The 22,464-nt window shown below is 49.5% G+C and overlaps 1 protein-coding gene across 1 annotated transcript in view; it reads right to left on the minus strand.

Moving 5' to 3' along the window:
- Positions 1-21,599, minus strand: part of SLC45A4 (solute carrier family 45, member 4) — a 47,733-nt gene extending 26,134 nt beyond the window's left edge. The window contains 1 exon segment of the mRNA XM_011990152.1: positions 20,963-21,599. Within this exon segment, the coding sequence (XP_011845542.1) occupies positions 20,963-21,203 (241 nt within the window). The 5' untranslated portion in view covers positions 21,204-21,599.
- Positions 21,600-22,464: the final 865 nt, after the last annotated feature.

Raw genomic sequence — 22,464 nt, forward strand, 5'->3', positions numbered from 1 at the left:
TTTAACGATCAGCCCACAAAGTTTTTGAAAATTTAAGTTGGCTCTCAGGAGCCAGTACGAGCTGGTTCCAGCACACAGCTGGGCTGCAGACATTCGTTCATTATACCCTGCCTCCTGCCACACACTGATTTAGAAGTGGTTTGAGAATGCTATTAAGTTAAAACTAGCAAGCTTGTGGAAATTAAGGAAAAAATGAATTCTTACTGATGGTTATTATTACGGTTTCTCAATAAAGATCTTGGGTATTTAAAAATTAAACAAAAACAAAAACAAAAAAAAACCAGCCAGGTGCGGTGGCTCACACCTGTAATCCCAGCACTTTAGGAGGCTGAGGAAGATCACTTGAGGCCAGGAGTTCGAGACCAGCCTGGCCAACGTGGTAAAACGCCATCTGCAGTAAAAACAGAAAACAATTAGCCAGGCACGGTGGCAGACGCCTGTAATCCCAGCTACTTGGGAGACTAAGACACAAGCATCACTCGAACCCAGGAGGCAGAGGTTGCAGTGAGCCAGGAGTGCGCCACTGCACTCCAATCTGGGCAACATAGGCTGTCTCACAATAAACAAACAAACAAATAAATAAAATGAAATAAAAAACCCTCTAACAGTATCTCCCTTTATGACACTTCTGCCCAAGATGGCATGCCCCTGGGAAACGGCTGCGGAGTGTGGCACCCGTTCTGCTCTGCTCTTTTCCCTGGTGTGGGGCCTTGGCTAGGCAGGTCGAGTGGGTCTGTGGCTGGGCCTGATTCTGGGCTGAGCTGGCCTTCAGAGGCCGGCACTATGGCACCACGGTTGAATGAAGGCTGATTCTGAGTCTGAATCCCAGCTCCACCATGGACTAGCTCTGTTGAGTGTCCGTTTCCTGATCTGCAGAAATCTGTAAACATCATCACTGGGTTTTTATGAGAACTGAGTCATCCTGAACAGCTCGCTGTCGGCATAAACCATTAGTGAATCATCGCCAACATCGGGGCCTGCATTGCTCACCTGAGGGAGTGGGGACTTCTCTATGTCCACTGAGGCCTAATTCACATCTCGTCCCTCGGAAACCTCAGCCCTAGCCTGATGGTGCTGGTGGAAGGCATCCTGGTTTGAAGGAAAGGGTGGTTCCAATTCAGATTCTTCATTCGCCATCAGGACCTCAAGGAGGTCACTTTTCCCTTTGGAGCCCTGGTTTCTAGAGACAGAGAGGCCACCTCCTCGTGGGCCTAGCCTGGGCTCTTCCCAGGACTAAAAGGTGCGGGGTGGGCTCCCCGGCCAGTGTTGAAGAGGGGCATCCGTGTTTGTTCCCTGCTCGTGGCTGGCGATTTGAACCCTATTTGCTATCCCATTTTGACATTTCCCTTTCTTGTTACTATATTTAGCATCTTTCTACCCAAACAGGGTCTTGGGTGGCCTGGCTTCCCCAACAGAACTCCGTGTGCACCAGCAAAGGGTCCAGAGGTGGACAGGGAGTGTATAACTTGCCAGCTTGAATCTACCCCAGGTCCTGATGCAGACTGCCTGCCCTGGGATATTCTCCTGTGCGCAGCCAGGAGAGGGCCCTTAGACCCTGCCATGGCTGTGGTGGTAGCCTGAGATGACCTCCCTGATAACTACACTAATGACAACAGGCCTCGGAGAGGTCTTGCACTGGCACAGGAAAGCTGGATGCAGCTCACCTCCACACTCCGCTCCGGCCCCTCCTCCCAGCACAGCCGGGCTCCAGCGGGACTCGACCTCCCCGGACTGCGTCACTGTGAGCTTTTGCTCCCCAGCCTGGAACGGCCTTCCCCCTTGGTGACCATGATACCGGCTGTTTAAATGTGTGTCCCTGCGCTGGTCTGCCTTCCCTGAGGACAGAAAAGCGCCTGCTACCTCGCAGGTTCTCGGCAGGCACTCTGCAAACCGAAGCTGACTTCCCAGCACTGAGTTTGTTGCTTCATCTCCTAGTGAAGATGCAGGTGACCACGCTCAGCTCTCTACCCACAGGAGCCATGGCTGGGCTTGTTAAGGCTTGTCCAGGATTGTCACACTCTGAAGTCCCTGATCCACAGCAGCAGCAGTGCTGAAAAGCAGGTGATATGAAACCAACAGGGAACAGCACTGACTGCTCAAATGCCGCCCGCTTCTTCATGCAGGTGAAGCAATTTAAATGCATGAGACACACAGGCGGCTCCATTTATAAATCATGAGCGTCAGGTTACCGTGAGGGGCACTTCAACCCAGGGCACAGCCGGTGTGTCCACAGAGTGCACTTCCGGTGTGGCTGCAGTTAAACCATGCTCGGCTGTCACGGTCTAGCAAGGGTAACGGTGACGAGGAGGACGTATTCGTATTCTGAAGAATATGAAGGACCAAAGACCCTCTGTGAACCCCACAACGATTATAACGTAAAGTAAGCTTATAAGAACTGGTGAATTATCCGAAGAAAACAAAAAGCCACAGGGAGCCAGGCTGGCCTTGGGCTTGGCAGAGAATGGGGAAGCGTTTCGGAGCTTAGGTCTCAGGTCCCGGGTTTACGGAAGAGGAAGAGAGGGGCAGGCATTACACAAAACTGCTACTAGGTCAAAAACAAAAGAAACCTCGCCATCAAAACATGGGCAGCAATTCTCATTAGTCACGTTCTCAAATGAAAAATGTAAGCGTGTGCATGTTCAAAAAGTTAAATAAACAACTGGATTGAAATGTGCAAAACATTAGGAGTTGGCTGGGCGTGGTGGCTCATGCCTGTAATCTCAGCACTTTGGGAGGCTGAGGTAAGTGGATCACCTGAGGTCAGGAGTTCGAGATCAGCCTGGCCAACATGGTGAAATCCCATCTCTACTGAAAATATAAAAAATTAGCCGGGTGTGGTGGTGTGTGCCTGTAATCCTGGCTACTCAGAAGGCTGAGGTAGGAGAATCGCTTGAACCCGGGAGGTGGAGGTTAGAGTGAGCCAAGATCATGCCACTGCACTCCAGCCTGGGTGACAGGGTGAGACTCCGTCTCAAAAACAAAAACAAAAACATTACAGTCAGTGCCTGGATTCTCCCCTGCCTGAGTAGAGCCTGCAGTGCCGACTGTCCCTGATGACTTTCATCCCTAACACGAAAGTCCAGGCACTGGCTTCCCAAGCCATATTTAACTCAACATGCGGACATCCAGAGAAAGCTGTCCCCAGACTTTCCCACTCACCCAGCCCTGACCGCCCTCACACTGGAACTCAAACTCTCAGTTTCCCAGAAGTCTTCCATTGTGTAACACATCTATACCTAAATCCTCTGGTATTAAGTGTCTTAACAGTTACTTCCAATTCAACATTTAATGTTTCTGTGACGTTCCCAAATCGTGTATAAGCTAGAAAATATGTCTACACATCCAAGCCCATGCTTCACTTTAAAAAGGGGGCGAACAACCTATTCTGCACCCAAAGACAAATCCTATTAACTTACTACTCACATAATCACACGTGTACGTATCTTCTGTAAGATCTAAATAGTCCGTTTTTTTAAATGACAAAATGACCATCATCTGGGAAGCATCTTGCTGGTGGACACATTGCATACTAATTGCTTTTAAGGGCAAAGTAACTGCCGTATTTATTCTAAAACTTCCTTTCACAAAAAGCCCACGTATTTCCGTACTTTAACTTTATTTTGATACATGTTTAAGGGAAATATTAAACATTTATGGAGTAATTCCTTTGAGAACAGTGCACCCTTCCTCAGAGAGTCACTGGGCGGTGCCCAGTGGATGAGGGTGCAGAGGGCTGGCCACAGACAGCACTAACACATGGCCCCACAGATTAACACGAACCTCCATTGGTCCCTGAGCTAGCTGGTATCTAGTCCTATCGGTTCAAACATATTTGTGATGTTTTGTTAATATTTAATTTCCTTTTGGCTTTTGTTAAATGATCATTTTTCTGCAGAAATAATTGATTTTTTTGGTCTTAATTCAAATGTCTATGGTTCATGTTCTAAGATTTTGAAAATTACAGTCATCTAGTAAGTTTGGAAATTGCCAAAATATGATATATTGTTTGCCATAAAAGATTTAAAAACTGTTACTTTACCACTGCTCATATGCACAATATTGAAAAAGGGCAGAATTGCTCAGGTTTCTCTGTAAATCACCTTCCTGGAGTGGCATGTAAGGCCTCCTGTGATGTGGTCCTTCCCTGCCTGTCACACCACTCTGCACTGAGCTCACACACTTCTGTCATGCTAGACTAGTCACCATTTCCATAAATGCCACGGTCTCCCCACTACACCACAGCCCAGACTGTGCCCAGGGCCACCCTTACTTCACGGACCCCTACTCACCCCTGCAACTTGGAGACAGTGCCCCCTGGCTTCCAGCCCCTCTTCCTGTCTGCATGGCGCTGGGTGTCCGTCTGCCTTGTTCCCCTGTACTCCATGCTTACCTTTAGAAGCGAGCAGGTAATGCCTTGTATTTTAACTGTCCTTCCTAATATTTCTCCTCCAGACCTGGAGGGCCTCCAGGGCAAAAATCACAACCCTCACCCCAAAGCCACACGGTGTCCCTCACCGCCGCCCTCCACGCCTTCCCGGACGTGGCGCTCCACGATCCCTGGAGCAAGTGCACAGCAGGCCAGTGTCTCCTCTCAGCACGCTTCTCACCTCACCGAACTGGGAGCGCCAGGTCACGTGCTCGTGTCTCCAAGTGAGCTGGAGGCCTCGGGCTGCCCATTTCACCTCCAGCCCTGGGCACGATGCCCAGCACCTAGCAGGTAGGTGCTCCGTAAGTACTTGATGAAAGAATAATAGGCGTGTAACTCTTTGGGAAAAATTACCATAGTTGACATTTTATTGTTTAAAAAATACAATGATCTGAAATGCAAGGAAATCCAGGCTTCCAGTCTAAACAAAACATCCTTGCACAAGAAGTTTTTCAACTATTTTGGTCAAGATCTCCGGAATGCTGTCCAGCCCACATACATGGTTCTCCCTCTGGTGTGCAGCTAGCTGGCCACAGGCCACCTGTGCTGCACCGTGGATGCCTAGGACACCGGGGCAGCAGACGCCTGCCCAAGTCTCCAAACCCTCTCCCACTGGACTAGAGTGGGCAGTCGCAGCTCCAAGCCTGGGCCTGCGTCACCATCAAGCTTTAAGCCTCCAGTCAGCAGGAAATGCAACTTTTAGCTTTGTCAAGTCGTTCAATTTTTTTCACATTTATATTGTGATCAAACAACACAACATCGAATTTACCTTTTTAATCACTGTAAGTGCACACAGCTCAGGGGCAGCAAGTACCCTTAGACTGCTGTGCAACCATTACCACCACTCACCCCAGAGCGATGTCATCTTCCCAAACTGAAACTCTGTCCCCACGAAACATGCACTCCTCTCTCCTCCTCCAGCCTCCACCATTCTGCTTTCTGTCTCTATGAATCTGACACTTCTAGGGCCCTCCTAGGAGTGGAATCACACAGTTTTTCACTGAGTCTATCCAGCTATGGCCATTCACAGTCTCCCCCACCACCGCATCTCCCCCTGGCCCCTGGAGGGCAGCAGGCACCAAGCTCTCCAGCCTCATCCAACATCCACCACCCTCTCCCCACAGAGACACTGCTCACTCTGTAATTTCGAAAAGCCCTTGAGTATAGAGTTATTTAGCACCCTCCCCAATACCAGGCATGATACTAGACGTTGGGTGCCTGCACCCACAGTATAGCTGCCAGGAGGCCGGCGGGGGGCAGAGCAGGCTGCCCTGCCCTGAGGAGCTGCAGACACGCAGCCCCATGAAAGCCCAGGCTGTGGGAGGTGCTATGAAGGACGCCTGGGAAACCCCAGTGCAAGGTACTCTTCTAGTAAAGTCTCCCCAGGTTCCTCAACAGCAGTTTCCAGCTCATCCGAGTTAGTATGGGGAGGAAAGAACCATCAGACCAGAAGCATGACGGAGAAAATCTCAAACACCCGGATGCTATGAGCCAGGGCTGCTGCCTGGGCCACGCGGTGAATTTCTGCAGGGTCCACTCTAGTCCCCAGATGCTTGCTGTGACAAAGCCCTGCTGGGTGACCCACGTGACTGGGGCAAACATGCCCCTTAGGAATTATTCCTGCCAGAAAGGAAACTGTTTAGGGTTAGCTAGGTGCTGAGTGTGGTTTTTCAAAATCGGAAAACAAACCAAGAGTGTGGTATCTGCAGACACCCCTGGGTCACTGGGTGTTTTCAGACAAAACAAAATAGGTTTACTGAACCCCTTTCAGAGTGTCATCACACACACAGGAACTTCCAGAAAGGCATCAAGTGTATCTGAACTGCAGAAGTGCACTATTAAAATACTTGCCAACCTCCCAAGCAAGGGAATTGCAACACAACTCAGCTTCCAAGTTTCACACAGTTGCCCAGTTAGATACGTCCTGCAGAAAGAAAGTAACTGCCTGCTTAGTCACCTGCTTAGCAAAGTAAGTGCTTACTCCAGGAGGGTGCAGGAGCAAAGCACACACACACACGCACACACACACACGCATGCAAACGCACGCACACAGCATCATGAGGTGCATTTTCACCTGAACACAGTAGGAATGTCTCTCAATTCTTGCCAAAGATGTGTTTTCAGGTGGATTTCAACACTAAGCTATCGTCAGTTGCATAAGAAGGCTCCCAGTTTTAGAGGCAACATGCTGAGTTCCTAAGAAGGGCTTGGCTCATGAGACTGGGCTCTGGAGGGCATGGCCTCTGCAGGTGACTCAGTGTGGGGCTGAGGCCTAGTCATCTCTGCACACCTGCTCCCACCAGCACCCGGCATCAAATGGTCAGGGCCCCACACAACCCAGGGAGTGGAGGGAAGTGACCAGCACTTCATGTATTTTTTTAAACTTCCAGTGTTTTGTGTGAGGCCGGCTTTTAAAGAGTAGACTTTTCCCAGAGGAAGAAAAGGCGAGCTTCAAGCTACAACAAACCGTATCCTAGGAATCTCGATTCACACGGAACGACAATGAAGAATGGAAAGTCTGGTGTTTTAAACAAATGGACAGATATAAAGTGAGCATAGCTTTAGTCATCACGCCCAGCCTCCTGAATGAGACGGACAAGAATAAACCTGACTTCCCCCACAAATAAATCTGCAGACGTCACTTCTTCATTCTCAGATGCTCTATTGCTCACGACCTTTGTCGAGTGGAGAGAAGTTAGGCTCTCACGTTAATCCAGTTCTAACTCATGAGTCAAACTGAGACTGCAACAAAGAACGCCTCTTTTTTCTTTCACATGATTTTCCTTTTCCCTTGAGTATACTTCCTGAACCAAGAAGAAAACAATCAACAGGAGGGGAGACTGGACTTTTCCTTCCCAAGGGAAAACGGCTACATGGGAACAACACACCCCAGCGGGAAGGGTGCTCCGACGGAACTGAGCGTGACTCAGAGACAGGGGGCTGGCTCCCAAAGGGCTGCGGAGAGCCTGGTTCCACAACATGCCTTTTGGCCCAGTGGTGGGGACAGTGCCTGTCGTCCCAGCACTCCGGGAGGTTGAGGTGAAAGGATCGCTTGAGATTGCTTGAGCCTGGTAGATCGAGGCTGTAGTGTGCCGTGATCACACAACCGCACTCCAGCCTGGGCGACAGAGCGAGACCCTGTCTCAAAAATAAATAAGTAAAATGAGAAACTGGCTGCCCGACACTGTGATTGGATCCCAGCTCTGAGACGCCACACGCATCGCCTGCCGTGCTGCAGGGGAGACGCGCGTGGATGTGCAGAGCGGGGCCTGCAGGATGCTTCCCAGAGCCCTCCTGTGCCCTCCAGACCATCCTGCGAGGGCAGCCGGGGGCAGCCGCCCAGATCCATGGGACGGGGAGGATCTTCCTGGGTCTCAACTAACATAGGGGCCACTTCACACCCTTCCCCTCTCCCCGCTTCGGGGTGGTGCTGCGGGCCTACGGGCACCGGTTTGTGGGTGTGTTCTCAACTCCTTTACTCTGAGCCTGGGGCTAAGAATGTACATATCTGTAAAAGTCTCCTCCAGAAGCGCATCATTCAATAAATGGTGTGGAAATGTAGTGCACAACACACACAGCGTCACAAACAGGCCAGGCTGCGGTGAGCAGTGGCTCTGCGGGCAGGCGGAGGAGCAGCACAGCCAGGAGGGTGCCGCGCAGCACAGCCAAGGAGGGCGACAGACGGTTCATGGGCAACGTGGTGGACGCAGAACCAGGGGCTTTATCTGCACTGTTGTTCTCCAAGAGCTGCTCTGGGGACAGTGGCGAGGTCCAAGGACGCTTGCCTGGGGTGCGACTGTGCAGAAGCTGGGGATGCTGCTGCCTTTGGAGAAGGGAGATGGGAGCCTGGGGGACAGGAGTGGACGGAAACCTTGCACTCTGCCCTATGGTAACTTCTCAACTCTGAACTTGGTGAAGGCACTGTCCATTTAAGAAAGTAGAATTTATATTTTAAAAACAGTTCCTTTGCATCCTTTACAACACAGTCAAAGAAAAAAAAAGAGAAAGAAAAACAGCTTCCCTTTTGGGTGAGGGTCTGGGAACCGCTGGTGGGCTGGCTCTGTGGGGCAGGACCTGCTCACGGGATGGTGCTGACAGGGCCCTCTGGGGACAGGTGGGCTATCTCTCCCTTCACAGCCAGCCAGCAGTCCGGGCACCCCCACCGCCTTCTGTGACACCTCCAAGCCTTTCCTCCCAGGCCTGGGAGCCCAGCAATCCCCACAGCGCTAGGAGGGAGCACTGCTTCTGCTCTAGGGCACCTTCAGAAGAGGAGGTGGCTGTGTGGAATCAAGGATTCAGGTCCCACCCTGGCCAGGAAGAAGGGGGGGCAGGGCCATTCCTGCCGGGACAGAGATGGCCACTGTGAAGTCATGATGCATACAGGGACAAGACAAGGGAGTGTGCGGTGGCCTTCGCATGGACAGCGGACCGCCCGAATCTCCAGGTCAGACAGAAAAGAGTGGGCAGTCCTCCTTGTGGCCGGGAGCCTGTCCTCAAGCTCCCTGCACAGATGAGATGAAAAGGGAAGCGCATCCTGCCAAGTGCGGCCATCATTATATGCACATTTAGCTGAGATCACGGGACAACTGGCAACTGAAAATAAAAACCCACAGACTCAAACTTCACCATAAAAGGAAAACAAAATCCTGCACAACTAACAGTGACGACCAGGACGATGACCGAAAGGCCCAGAGTCTTCTAAATAATCCAGCTCATGTGACAGATAGAATTTAAGAAATAAAAGTAAGTAAGTACTGGAATCATCATGATTTTTAAATTTCTTAAACCTGGGTATCTAACAAGCCAGGCCCAAGTGACCTCCGCAGCGGGAATGAACGTGGCTCCTGGCTGCGACAATTCTACATCGTTCTCCCACAGAGGATGTTTAGACCAGTGCGGGAAGTGCTGCGATTAGCAATGCAGGCTCCAGTATCAGAGAGAACACCATACTCCCCCATTATCAAGAACAGGCAAGAGAGCGCTGGGAAAAAGAACCTGAGGGTCTCATGAGAATACAAAGTTGCTTGGTTGGTTGGTTGCTTGCCGCAGCTCCCGTGGTACATCGATGAGTGCCCCAGATAACAAGCCCACGCTGACCCTGGACAAGTCGCTGAGCCAAACTCCTCCATTAGGCAGCTTGCCACTCCCTGCTCTCACTCAGGCTGCTGGGAAGAGAGCCGGCAGATATTGTCTTCCACGAGCACCTCAATGCACAGGCCCGAGACTGGAGGCCACGTGTCGGGGGAGCCCACCCACCACCATCCTGGGTTTATACAAACACCGAAGGAAGCTGAATGTGGACCTGAATGTGGATCCCAGGCCAGGAAATGTGGCAGGAGGCTGTAGAATCTCACAAGAGGAGACAGGATTTTCAAAGCTAAGCCAGCCCATGTGCAGTAGGGAGCCGGCAGGGCCAGGACCCGTCTATCGGGTGGTGACAGAGGTTCCACCTCCAAGGCTTTGCTGGGAGCCACAGAAAAACCTGCTAGCGTTGTGAGTGTTACTCCTGCTCTGGGGTCCCTCCACACACTGTCAGACCCCCTCTGAGCACCACCTTGCAGCAACCTGTTTCCACGACTGTTCTCCCCACCCGGCTGCCGGAAGGTCGGGGGACCCCCATGTCTGCCTTGTGTCCCAAGACACCGCATGTGGCTCAGCAGGTCCTCCAATGTGGGAGTGAGGGCGAGGTGTGAGCGAGCCTACACAGTGGTGTGGGGACGTGACCGAGGGCAGCTCCGCCAGGTGCACAGTCCCCCGCTGCAGCAAGCACGGAAGCGCAATGGCATCTTTGTCAATGGCGTTTTTATTCCCACAAACTAGAAAGGGTTTTTAAGAACAGGAAAACCCATTCCTTCCACTGTCAGAAAAACAGAACCACTTGCCATCAACCATACTAACACTGAAATGATATTTGCCAGAAACTTTGCGAGATTTAAATACAGGCCGGGTACAGTGGCTCACACCTACCATCTCAGCACTTTGGGAGGCCGAGACAGTAGGATAGCTTGAGCCTGGGAGGTCACGGCTGCAATGAGCCGTAATCGCACCACTGTGCTCCAGCCTGGGCGACAGAGACCTGTCTCAAAAATAAATTTAAATACAGCTGACCCTTGAACAATGTGAGTTTGAACTGTACCAGTCACTTACACAGATTTTCTCCCGCTTCTGCCACCCGAGACAGCAAGACCCACCCCTGTTCCTCCTCAGCCTACTCAACATGAAGATGAGGATGAAGGCCTTTATGACGGTCCACTTCCATATAACGAATAGGAAATACATTTCTCTTCTTTATACTTTTCTTAGCTGTTTTCTTCAGGTTACTTGGCTGTAAACATATAGCACATAGAACACAGAAGGGATGTGTTGACTGCCTGCTTACATGATTGGTAAGGCTTCCAGTCAGGAAGCTATCGGTAGTCAGGTTTTAGGGGAAGTCAAAAGATACACATGGATTTTTGACTGCACAGGGAGTCAGCACCCCTAACCCGACTTGCTTAAGGGTCAGCTGTATACCCAATTGCCCTCCCAATCAACTCGGCTACTTGGGAGACGGCCCCTGATTCTTCACGGTGCGCTCCGCCCGTCCTGAGGTCACAGGAGGTTCTGTCTTGGCCACAGTGCTGACTGGTAACACCTGGGTTTGAAAGGCCTCCTCCCTACCCTGCCTGCAGGAGGTTCCCCTGTGCCTCCTCCAAGTGAGCAGCTCCAGATGGAGTCCAGCCATGCCTGGGCCGGAGGCAGAATGGCCTCTAGCCTCCTCTGGAATATAATGCATCAGCTTCTGGCCGGTGGTCATGTGAGGCGCCTAAGGCATGTCAATTTCCCCTTCATCAGCAAGTCATTCCTTCATTCCCGCAAGCCTCTGTTCCATGCTGGGCATGGTTTGGAACAAAGGTGAGTCGGACCTGGTCCTCAGGGGATGCACCGTCTAGGAGGGAGAGGGCATCCTGCAGGAACAAGGGGTGGAAAGACAGAGCTGCAGGGGGTCCTGGAGCAACGTGAACACTGAAGAGATGCGCACACTGTGGAGTGTGTTGAGTGGGAACATGCAGCGGGGCCAGGACAGGCGGACGTGAGCAGTAAACAGCTGCAGAGACAAGTCTGGCCTGGAGATAGATGGGCTGTGTTTCATCAAATCCAACACAGCACCATTTTTGAAAGCATTGCTCTCTCAAACGTACTGAGTGTGACAGATCTTGGAGTTGTCCAGTGTGACACCGATGGGGCTCAGGACAGGACACACACAGGAAAAGAGTGAGGGAAGGCAGAGCCGGAAGCCAGGCCCACTCAGTCCTGTGCGATGGAGACAGGGCCAGCACCAGGGCCCAGAAAACCTCGAGTCTGGAAATGAGGACATCCCTGTGCATTCAGCAAGAAGACATGTGGGGGTTGGTGGGGGGAGGTGGAGGCTGGGCTGTACTGGGGTGCAATGAATGGGGTGCAAACTGAACCACTGAGTGACTTTTCAACACTCAGTGCGAGGGAGGCCCTCGATGAAAGTTACCAAGGCCGGTGACTAGGAACCCAAGTGGAGAAAAGAAATAAATAATGACAGTAATAACAGCTAAAATTACAGGCTCTGTTCTAAGCACATCATATGTGTTAACTCTGCACACGCTTCCAGAAGAAACGAGATGCTGGTATCTGCAGAGATAAGTAAGGCTGCACACATGGAAAACGATCGATTTTTGGATTCTCCGAGAGGAGCCAACATTGGGTTGTTGGCTGCTGCTACCTCCACCACCACCGTTTTGGGGAGGGACAGGAAATTTCTGTCACTTGAGCAAATAATGGAAATGAAAGAGAAACCAGAAACAGGACTTGAATCATCATCATAAAGGAAAGTGTTAATTCATCACTAAACGAACAATGGGCCTTCCGCTCTTCTGTCCAGGGTTCCCAGAGCCCCCCTTACTGCTTGCCTCCCCCGGGGCTGACCCAGGGGGCAGCCTGCAGAATCCCAGAGCATCAGGGGCTCCCAGGAGACCCCAAAAAGTTGGTCTCAGCGTCACGAGCACACCAAAGTCACCTGATGGCAGACAGCTCCCAACCTGTCACTCAGAGAAAGCTGGACCCTTAGAGCTAGATGGGACTCACAGACCCTCAGCATGTCCCAACCCCACTGTGTGTGGTGCAAGGACTCCAGGGAGGCCACATGGGAGGAAGTAAGAGGAAGCAACGGGACCTAAAGACCAGCCTTCAGCCCAGGAATCAAGGGCAGGGGGAAGGGAGGGGCCTCCCAGGGGCGGCAGAATTGTCTGCCGGGGGGAGGGGAGGGGCCTCCCAGGGGCAGCAGCACTGTCTGCCAGCAGCATCACAGGCAGTGTCACCACTGACGTCTGCAGAAGACAGCACACTGCCTGGAGTAAGGATGGTGCAGGGTGAATCACTTTAGGAAACTGCCATCAAGGGCCACCGCACACACACAGGCATCAGCTGGCTGCTCCTAGATTTCCAACAACTCCTCTACTGATTCTGCTGATGGCAGAGATGGAGCTAATTTGCTTCTCACAGCTTCCAGTTTGCTGATTTCCAAAGGGAAAGTTTTCTCTGGGGAAGAGAGAAAGGGCAGACTTGCTATTGCTTGATATTTCAAAACGAGTTATCATCTTAGGTTTTTGCTGAGATATTTATCAATACAAACATGCTTCATCTGCAGTACTTTCGTACCCCTTCTACCAAGATGAGGATTCAGACAATGGGAAAGATACCAATGCACCCTAAGTTATACAGGGGGAAGCAGTGCAGTCCAAGAGTCTGACCACCAGAATATTCTGAGCATGAGTTCTGGTTTCCTGTTGCCGCGTAACAAACTGCACAGCATCCAGCGGCACAGAGCGACAGTTACGGCCACACAGCTCCTATGGCCGGGAATCCAGGCACAGCTCTGTGGGGTAGCTCTGGCTTGGGGCCTCTCTCAGGCTCCTGGACCGACAGCCTCGGCCCTGGGGGTGTTGGCTGAGGCCTCCTGCTCAGTTATTTGCCATATGGGCCTTTCCAAGAAAGCAGCTTGATTCATCAAAATGTGCAGGTCAAGGCAGCAACAGAGAGGATCTCCCAGCAAGGTGGAGTCACACGTTCGCATCAGACCACATCCCCTCAGTGCTGCCATATTCTATTGGTTAACAGGAATTACTCAAGGGGAAGGGATTGCACAAGGCCATGAAAACCAGGGGATGAAGGTCACCGGGGTCACACAGAGGGTATCTCAGGGGTCTCTTACAGTCTCTTGATACTCCTCCCTGACCCCTCTGTGTACCAGCAATTTTATTTATGAGAAATGAAGCCATTTCTAATAAATGATTTTATTAGGAAAGAAAAGTCTTAAAAAAACCAATGCTCTAGGCTCGACCTTAAACTAGAAAAAGTAGTCAGTTGTGGTGGTACACACCTGCAATCCCAGCTACTCAGGAGGCTGAGGCAGGAGGATCTCCTGAGCCCAGGAGTTTCAGTCCAGCCAGCCTGGGCAACACAGTGAGACCCCATCTAATAACAGAAAAATAATAAACTAGAAAAATGGCAAATTAAAAAACCAAGTAAGCAGAAGAAAACAAAATGAATATAAGAGCATAAATTAACAGAATAGAAATGAACAACAGAAGAAAAAACCGAATGAAGCTGAAAGCAGAGTCTTTGAAAAGACCAGCAAAATTGATAAACCTTTAACCAGACTGATCAAATTACCAACATCAGGAAAGAAGGAACACCAATACAGGTCTTATAATTAAAAGTTACTGGAACTACTAAGTGAGTCTGGCAAGATTGCAAGGTATAAGGTCAATATATAAAAACCAGTTATACTACTCCACAGAACGATGAAGAACCAGAAGTGGAAATTAAGGCAGTACCATTTACAATAACATGATACAATGAAATACTTCAAGTATGTGACAGACCTACATACTGAAAATTACGAAACATTCCTAAGAGAAATTAAAGACTTAAATGTATCGAGAAGATCTACTATGTTCATGGATTGAAGGACTCAAAATTAAGATGTCAATTCTCTACAGATTCAACGCAATCCCAGTAAAAAATCCAGCAGGCTTTTTGTAGAAATTGATAATTCTAAAATTTATATGGAAATGTGAAAGACCTACAACAGCCAAAACAAGTTTTCTTTTTCTTTTTTAGAAATGAGGTCTTGCTGTGTTGCCTAGGCTGGTCTCGAACGCCTGAGTTCAACCAATCTTCCTGCCTTGGCCTCCCAAAGTGCTGGGATGACAGGTGTGAGTCACCATGCCTGGCCAAAAACAAGTTTCAAAAGGTAGGTATATTTCCTAATTTCAAGATGCACCATAAAACTACAGAAATTAATCAATTGTATCAAGAACAGACACATAGATCAAAGGAACAGAACAGTGCCTAGAAACAGATTCACAATATAGGTGGTCAGTTAATGCCAACAGGGGCGCCATGGATTTCAATGGGAAAGGACAGCCTTTTTACACATGGTGCTGGAACAACTCAATTTCCACGTGCCAGATGGAGGGGGAACCCCTCAACTCTTATGGTATACAAAAATGAACTCAAAATGGATCACAGACCTAGGTGAGAGAACTATTAAGGAATCTAGAAGGAAACGTAAGAGAAAATCATTAAGACTTCAGGCCCAGGAGTTGAAGCTGCAGTGAGCCATGATCACAGTACTACACTTCAGCCCAGGCAATGTAGCGAGACCCTCCAACTCTTAAAAAGACTTCAGATCAGGCAAAGAGTTCTTAATTGAAAAAGAACAAAAAAAAATATTTGATACACCAAATTTCATCAAAATTTAAAACTTTTGCTTTCTAAAAGGTATCATTAGAAAAATGACGAGGAGCCTGGCACAGTGGTTCACGCCTATAGCCCAGGCACTTTGGGACTGAGGCAGGAGAATCACTTGAGCACGGGAGTTCTAGACTAACCAGGGCAACATAATGAGACTCCATCTCCGTAAAAAATTTAAAGTATTAGCCAGGTCTGGTGGTGCGTGCCTATAGTCCAAGCTACTCAGGAAGCTGAGGCGGAAGGATGGCTTGAGCCCAGGAAGGTTGAGGCTGCAGAGAGCTATGATCACACCACTGTGTTTCAGCCTGGGAAACAGAGTCCCTGTTAAAACAAAACAAAACAAAGTGGCTCATGCCTGTAACCCTAGCACTTTGGGATACCACGGTGGGAGGATCACGTAAGTCCACGAGTTCAAGACTGGCCTGGGTGACATAGCAAAACCTTGTCTCAATAAAGTGTAAGAAAAAAAAAAAAAAATATATATATACACACACACACACACACACACACACACACAGGTTAGGCATAGTAGCTCACACCTGTAATTACAGCACTTGGTGAGGCTGAGGTGGGCAGATGGCTTGAGCCCAGAAGTTTGAAACCAGCCTGGGCAACATGGTGAAACCCCATCTCTACAAAAAATGCAAAAATTGGATGGGTGTGGTGGTGCACACCTGTAGTCCCAGCTACCTGGGAGGCTGAGGTGGGAGAATCAGCTGAGCCCAGGAGGTCATGGCTGCAGTAAGTTGTGATAGTGCCATGGCACTCCAGCCTGGGTGACGGAGTGAGACCCCATCTTAAAAAAAAACAAACAAAACAAAAAAAACATGCAAATTAAAGCTGCAATGAGATATGGCTCACACCCACTTCAATGAATGAAGTTTAAAAAGACTGACAACACTAAGTGTTGGCGAGGATGTGGAGAAATGGGAACTCTCCTATACTGCCGTAGGAATGCAAGAGGTACCAACGCCCTGGAAAGCACTGGACCCAGCAAGCCACTCCCAGTGACTCACTCATGAGAAATGAAACACATCCACACAGGGCCTTGCAGGTCAATGTTCACAGCAGCTTTATTATCACAGCCTCCAAAATGGAAACAACCCAGATCTCTACCACCTGATGGATGAAAACAAATGGCGGCACGTCCATTCAGTGGAGCACTAGTCAGCACTGAAAAGGGGCAAAGTACTGATTCATGCAGTAACATGGATGAATCTATCAGAAAAGTATTATGCTAAGTGACAAGAGCCAGACCATATGCTGTGTGATTCCATTTACATCGATTCCAGAACGGGCAGCACCATGACAACAGAGGCAGGTTGGTGGTGGCTGGGGGCAGTGCAGTGGCTGATGCGGGGGGCACTGGGAGCCTTGGGGTGATGAAAATATTCTAGGTCCTAATGGCGACAGCCACACCACTGTGGACATCTCATGCCAACTGTCAAACTGCCCAGACTGGGGGAACAGTATTTCCAAATCTCTGGGTACGGACGGCAGACAACTCTTTAAAGAAACTCCAACTCCGATCAGGGAAAACTTGGGTCACTACGTTGTCCTTGTAAGCGTAATTTCAGTCAAACCTTGAGAAATAAATTGGGCCTTTTGTTGTCTGGACTCAATCTAAGCACATCTAAGAACAAACTCATCAAAGCCCTGTTCTTATCACCTGTAAAAATACCTTCTATTCACAGTTCCTACTCTCCTGCTGAACACAGACCAGGGCTGACAGTTTTACGTGAACTATGTAGTGCTTAGGGTCAGTAAAGGTCACTTTCATCTGGTTAGGGTCAGTTTGCCACAGCCTAACCACTTACTACAACTCTTCCCATTTCAGTCACCATTTCTGGAGGTTTATATGGAACAGACACCCCTGCAACTTCGGAAAGCTACCTTTAATATGCACTACATATATAGAGTAGTGAAGCACATATGCAGACAGGTCCTGGGCTTATGACGGTTGGACCTACGATTGTTCAACTTCATGCTAATGTGAAAGCCATACACATTCATTGGAAACCGTATTTTGAGTCCTCATACACACCGGTTTTCACTTTGAGTACAGTATTCAATAAATTACATGAGATCTTCAACACTTTATTATAAAATAGGCTCTGTGTTACATGATTTTGCCCAACTATAGGCTGGTGTGAGTGGTTCTTTTTTGTTTTGTTTTGTTTTGTTTTTGAGACAGGGTCTCACTCTGTCATTCAGGCTGGAGTGCAGTGGCATGATCATGGCTCACTGTAGCCTCCATCTCCCAGGTGCAAGCAATCCTCCCACCTCAGCCTCCTGAATAGCCGTGATTACAGGTGTACACCACCACACCCAGCTAATTTTTTATTTTTTGTAGACACGGAGTTTCAGTATGTTGCCCTAGCTAGTCTTGAACTCCTGGGCTCAAGTGATCCTCCCACCTCGGCCCCCCAAAGTGTTGGGATTACAGGCATAAGCCAGCATGCCCAGCCTGATGTGAGTGTTCTGGGCATGGTTAAGAAAGGTGAGGCTGTGCTATGACGTGCGGTGGGGTAGGTGTGTTAAACGCATTTTCAACTTAAGGTATTTTCAACGATGGGTTTACTGGGACGTAGCCCCGCTGCAAGGTGAGGAGCGTCTGTATTTGTCCTCCGAAATTTTCTCAAATCTATACAAGTCTCATGTCATAAATAATCAAAACCAAACAACACAATGTGCTAAGCTGTATAGAAATTGAGACCCACCATCTATAAAGTATGAAAATTCCAAGGTGTTGCAGAAGCATTCAGGTTTTTAAAGCCACAATACACATCATCCGCCATAGAGAAAACTAGGGAAAAGCAGTTCCTAACGACTCTTTATCATATCAACTCATTCTCAGGAACCAGAGGTTCTAAATTTTGTATTTGTCACCACGACCAGAACTCGTTGTCCAGAAACTGAAGGATGGTGCCCAATTCGTAATTCCAACCGCCTGAGCTTTGTTATGACAATGCTTTCATAATTGCCTCAGTGCCAAGTCCTTACACACTGAAGGGACAAAATAAATGTTTAGTAAAATTAGTTGCTACCCAACTTCTCCCTGGCTAAGGTCTAGTCGCAGAAGTGGTCCTTCAGTTCCATGAACACATCCAGGTCTCCCCTCCCTCGGCTCTGGATGTGATGCCCAAGAGCCCTTGCCCTGCTCTCCATACAGGCCTGCCCACCCTGGCCCAGCCCGTTTCTCTCCCTCGCTGGTCGGCTCACTTTCTTCCTCGAAGTGCCCCCCTGCCACAGAGCAAAGCCCCCTAGCCCACAGATGTGGGTCCTGTTCACCCTCCATGCCCTAGGATATGATGAGCACCCAGGGAGCACAAGCAGAATAAATGCAGAGTGACACACACAGGAGAGAACGAAAGCGCGACCTGAACCCGGTCCCCTACGTCCGACTCCCCAGCCCTCCAGAAAAGAGTGCTTTAACCGTGTCTGAGCCCCAGGTCCTCTGGCCTTCTCACGAAGCCTTCTCAAAACAGGGTTTTTAAAGATCAAAAAAGACACAGGACTGCAAACGGAAAAGCACGCTGAAGTGCAATAACGGAAGCACTGGAAAAGTAAGACGAGTGCTTTTCCATTAATGTATTAAGCGACAAGATCGAGGGATGGACACAGTATCTCCTGTGATTTTGGTAATAATGAGCATCAGCTCCACGGCAGGGTGACAGGAAGTCGGTGCCGATGCCAGCAGGGCCGCCCCGCACACAGGGGGAGAAAACGCTACAATTTCATGCTGGAGTCAGATCCGTGCACGTAACCGAGGGATCCGCACTGCAGCGAGGCTGAGTGAGCGCTCACGGAACAAGAAACACTTTATTATGTTTGTACCAACAAACATCCCTAAAACCACCAAAATAAGTAGGCTTAAAAATACTTTACTGTGCAACATGTGGAATTCTAGAATAAAACTGATGCTTCTAAATTGTCTGCCTCTTACCCAGACACCTTATATGGCTAAGGGTTTGGAAAATGACAGATTTCAAAACTTCCTTAGATCATAAGGAAAACTAAACATTCTGACAAAACTTTTCGGGCCCAAGACACTCCCCGTGGGGACTCCCTACAGGGTCCCCGCTCTCTTGCCCAGTAATCTGGAAGACACACATCTTGCACATGTGAGCCTGGTCATGCTCACCTGCACGTGTTTGTGAATTTCCGTGTTCTCACACCCACCTATGCGTGTCTCTGTGAATTTCTGTGTTCTCACGCCCACCTGCACGTTGTCTGTGAATTTCCGTGTTCTCATGCCCACCTGTGTGTCTGTGAATTTCCGTGTTCTCACACCTACCTGCGTGTGTCTGTGAATTTCCGTGTTCTCACACCTACCTGCGTGTCTCTGTGAATTTCCGTGTTTTCACGCCCACCTGTGCGTGTCTGTGAATTTCCGTGCTTTCATGCCCACCTGCGCTCATCTGTGAATTTCCGTTGTTTTCGTGCCCACCTGCGTGTCTCTGTGAATTTCCATGTGTTCATGCCCACCTGCATGTGTCTGTGAATTTCCATGTTTTCATGCCCACCTGTACCCCTCTGTGAATTCCCGTATTTTGATGCTCACCTGCGCGTCTGAATTTCCGTGCTTTCATGCCCACCTGTGAGTCAGAATTTCTGTGTTTTCATGCCCACCTGAGTGTCTCTGAATTTCCATGTTTTCATGCCCACCTGTGCGTGTTGGTGAATTTCTGTGTTTTCATGCCTACCTGCGTGTGTCTGAATTTCCGTGTTTTCACGCCCACTTGAGTGTGTCTGTGAATTTCCGTATTCTCCTGGTCACCTGCGTGTGTCTGAATTTCCGTGCCTTCATGCCCACCTGTGTGTGTCTCTGTGAATTTCCACGTTTTCATGCCCACCTGCGTGTCTGTGAATTTCCGTGTTTTCACGCCCACTTGAGTGTGTCTGTGAATTTCCGTGTTTTCCTGCTCTGTCTCTTATACACATCTAGATGTGTATAAGAGACAGCCTGCGTGTCTGTGAATTTCCGTGTTTTCCTGCTCACCTGCGCGTCTGAATTTCCGTGCTTTCACGCCCACCTGCATGTGTCTGTGAATTTCCATGTTTTCATGCCAACCTGCGTGTCTGTGAATTTCCATGTTTTCGTGCCCACCTGCGTGTCTGTGAATTTCTGTGTTTTCATGTCCACCTGCATGTGACTGTGAATTTTCATGCTTTTGGAAATGCCTGTCACTGAGCCATCTACCGTCCACAATAACCTTGGATTCAAGTCAACAGCAACAATGATAAGATGACAGCATCTTTCAGTGTCTCCCACAGCCAGGCACTGTTCTAAGCACACCTGGGACCCTCTTTGGGTTGGTGTGCGATTGCAATCACTTTACACACGAAGAATCAGAGTGTGGCACAGAGGGTCTCCCAAATTCGCCTGCATGACACAGCCAGTGACTGTCAGTGCTGGCGACCCTACCCTTTGCTCATCCTTCACTGTGCCCTGGCAGGGACAGCGGGGGAGATGGGCCCCGGCTGAGAGTCAGTATGTATCAGTGCCAATCTGCCCCAGACACTCAGCTACTTTGCCAAAACTGTAATTCAGCGTCAACATACGAAGATCGTTCCTCCCCAAACCTGGCTAAAAACAGGAGACGAAAACCAGCATCAGGGCAGGCTGAAGGGAGAGGAGACCAAGACTTCTGTGCCTGGGGTTCTCCAGGACATGCCATCCTCCACCTCCGGAGGATCAGAGCCACGCCCAGCCCGCTTCACTCCGCTCAGCGTACACTGCGCACAGACGGGGAGGAGACTTACCAATCTGCAACAGTATTGGTGTGACCAGAGCGGTTTCCATGGCGTAACAGAACTCCCTGCCAAACATCACCGCCCCGTGCATCACCCACAGGCGCACGGGGATTCGGTCTATGGACCCCTCGCTGATGGTCTCGCAGTTCTCGGCCTCTGCGCCTCCGGCTTTCTGTGGGTCCGGCAGGGGCACGGATAACTCTTGAACTTGCATAGATTCCGGGTCGGCATTCTGCGGAGCCATTTTCATTACCACCAAAAATATATATATTTATCTATATATTCTATCTATATAAATAATGCTTTCATCTATCTGTAATGATAAATAAGACGTCTTCTCTTTCTGCTTCGGTTGTGTTCCTCGGGCAAGTAACACTTACATTCCTCTTTGCACAGGTGGGTGTCTCACAACTTCTCACAATGGTATGAGACATGCAGCAACACACAACGATTTTTGGTTGGATTTTAAACATATGGCTTGCTGGTTTACTGTGAATTAGAGTTAAAAATCCATAATTGCCATTCAGTTAATACCAGTTTCATCATTATTACTGAAGAGGTGCTGAAGTGAATTTTCTTGCTACAGAGAGGTGGGAAGGTGACACAAACAGGTGTTCCGCTGGTAATCCCCATCGAGTGACTGGATGATCTGCAAAACAGGAAAACAACCCGGCCAGAGTCAGGGGCGGCCAGCAGATGGCCCTGTGGAGCGCCGCCTGACCCCCGAGCAAGCTGTGTGCCCCAAGGACCTGCCCCGAGATCACACGCCTCTCTGCCACTCACTCTGGGTACGTCCGTGCAAACAACCAAACCTACGTTCTCGAAAAACATTTTCTCATGTGGAAGTGAATCCTGGGGAAGGACAAAGGTGGGGCAATCAAGGAAAGCAGGATCAAAGAGCAGACAGAGAAAAACGCGAGAAATATTCACCCTTTGGCCAGTAACAATATCGTCCACCCCGTGTACCACAGCACATAACTATTCCAGCAGGCTGGAGGCGGCTGGCGACGCCCTTTGGCTGCAGATATCATGAGAGGGAAGTAAGGAGGTGAAGGGAAAAGTGGGGAAGGTAGGAAAAAGAGAATCAAAAGGTTAAACTTTTGTTTAAAAAAGTCTAATTTGTTAGAGACAAGGTCTCACTCTGTTGCCCAGGCTGGAGTGTGGAGTGCGCAGCCTCAAACTCCTGAGCTCAAGTGATCTCCCACCTCATCCTCCCGAGTAGCTGGGACTACTACAGGTGTGCACCACTACACCCAGCTAATTTTTCTAAGGTCCCCACTATATTGCCCAGGCTGTTATCCAACTCCTGAGCTCAAGCGATCTCCCCTGCCTCAGCCTCCCAAAGCACTGGGATTTACAAGCATGAGCCACTGTGCCCAGCCAAAAAGGGAAACTTTAGACCCTGCCTGGACAGGTGGAAATGAAAAACAAAAAGCAGGCTGGGCACGGTGGCTCACGTCTGTAATCCCAGCACTTTGGGGGGCTGAGGCAGGTGGATCACCTGAGGTCAG

This window comes from Mandrillus leucophaeus, unplaced genomic scaffold, assembly GCF_000951045.1.
Source record: "Mandrillus leucophaeus isolate KB7577 unplaced genomic scaffold, Mleu.le_1.0 Scaffold371, whole genome shotgun sequence".
Taxonomy (NCBI): domain Eukaryota; kingdom Metazoa; phylum Chordata; class Mammalia; order Primates; family Cercopithecidae; genus Mandrillus; species Mandrillus leucophaeus.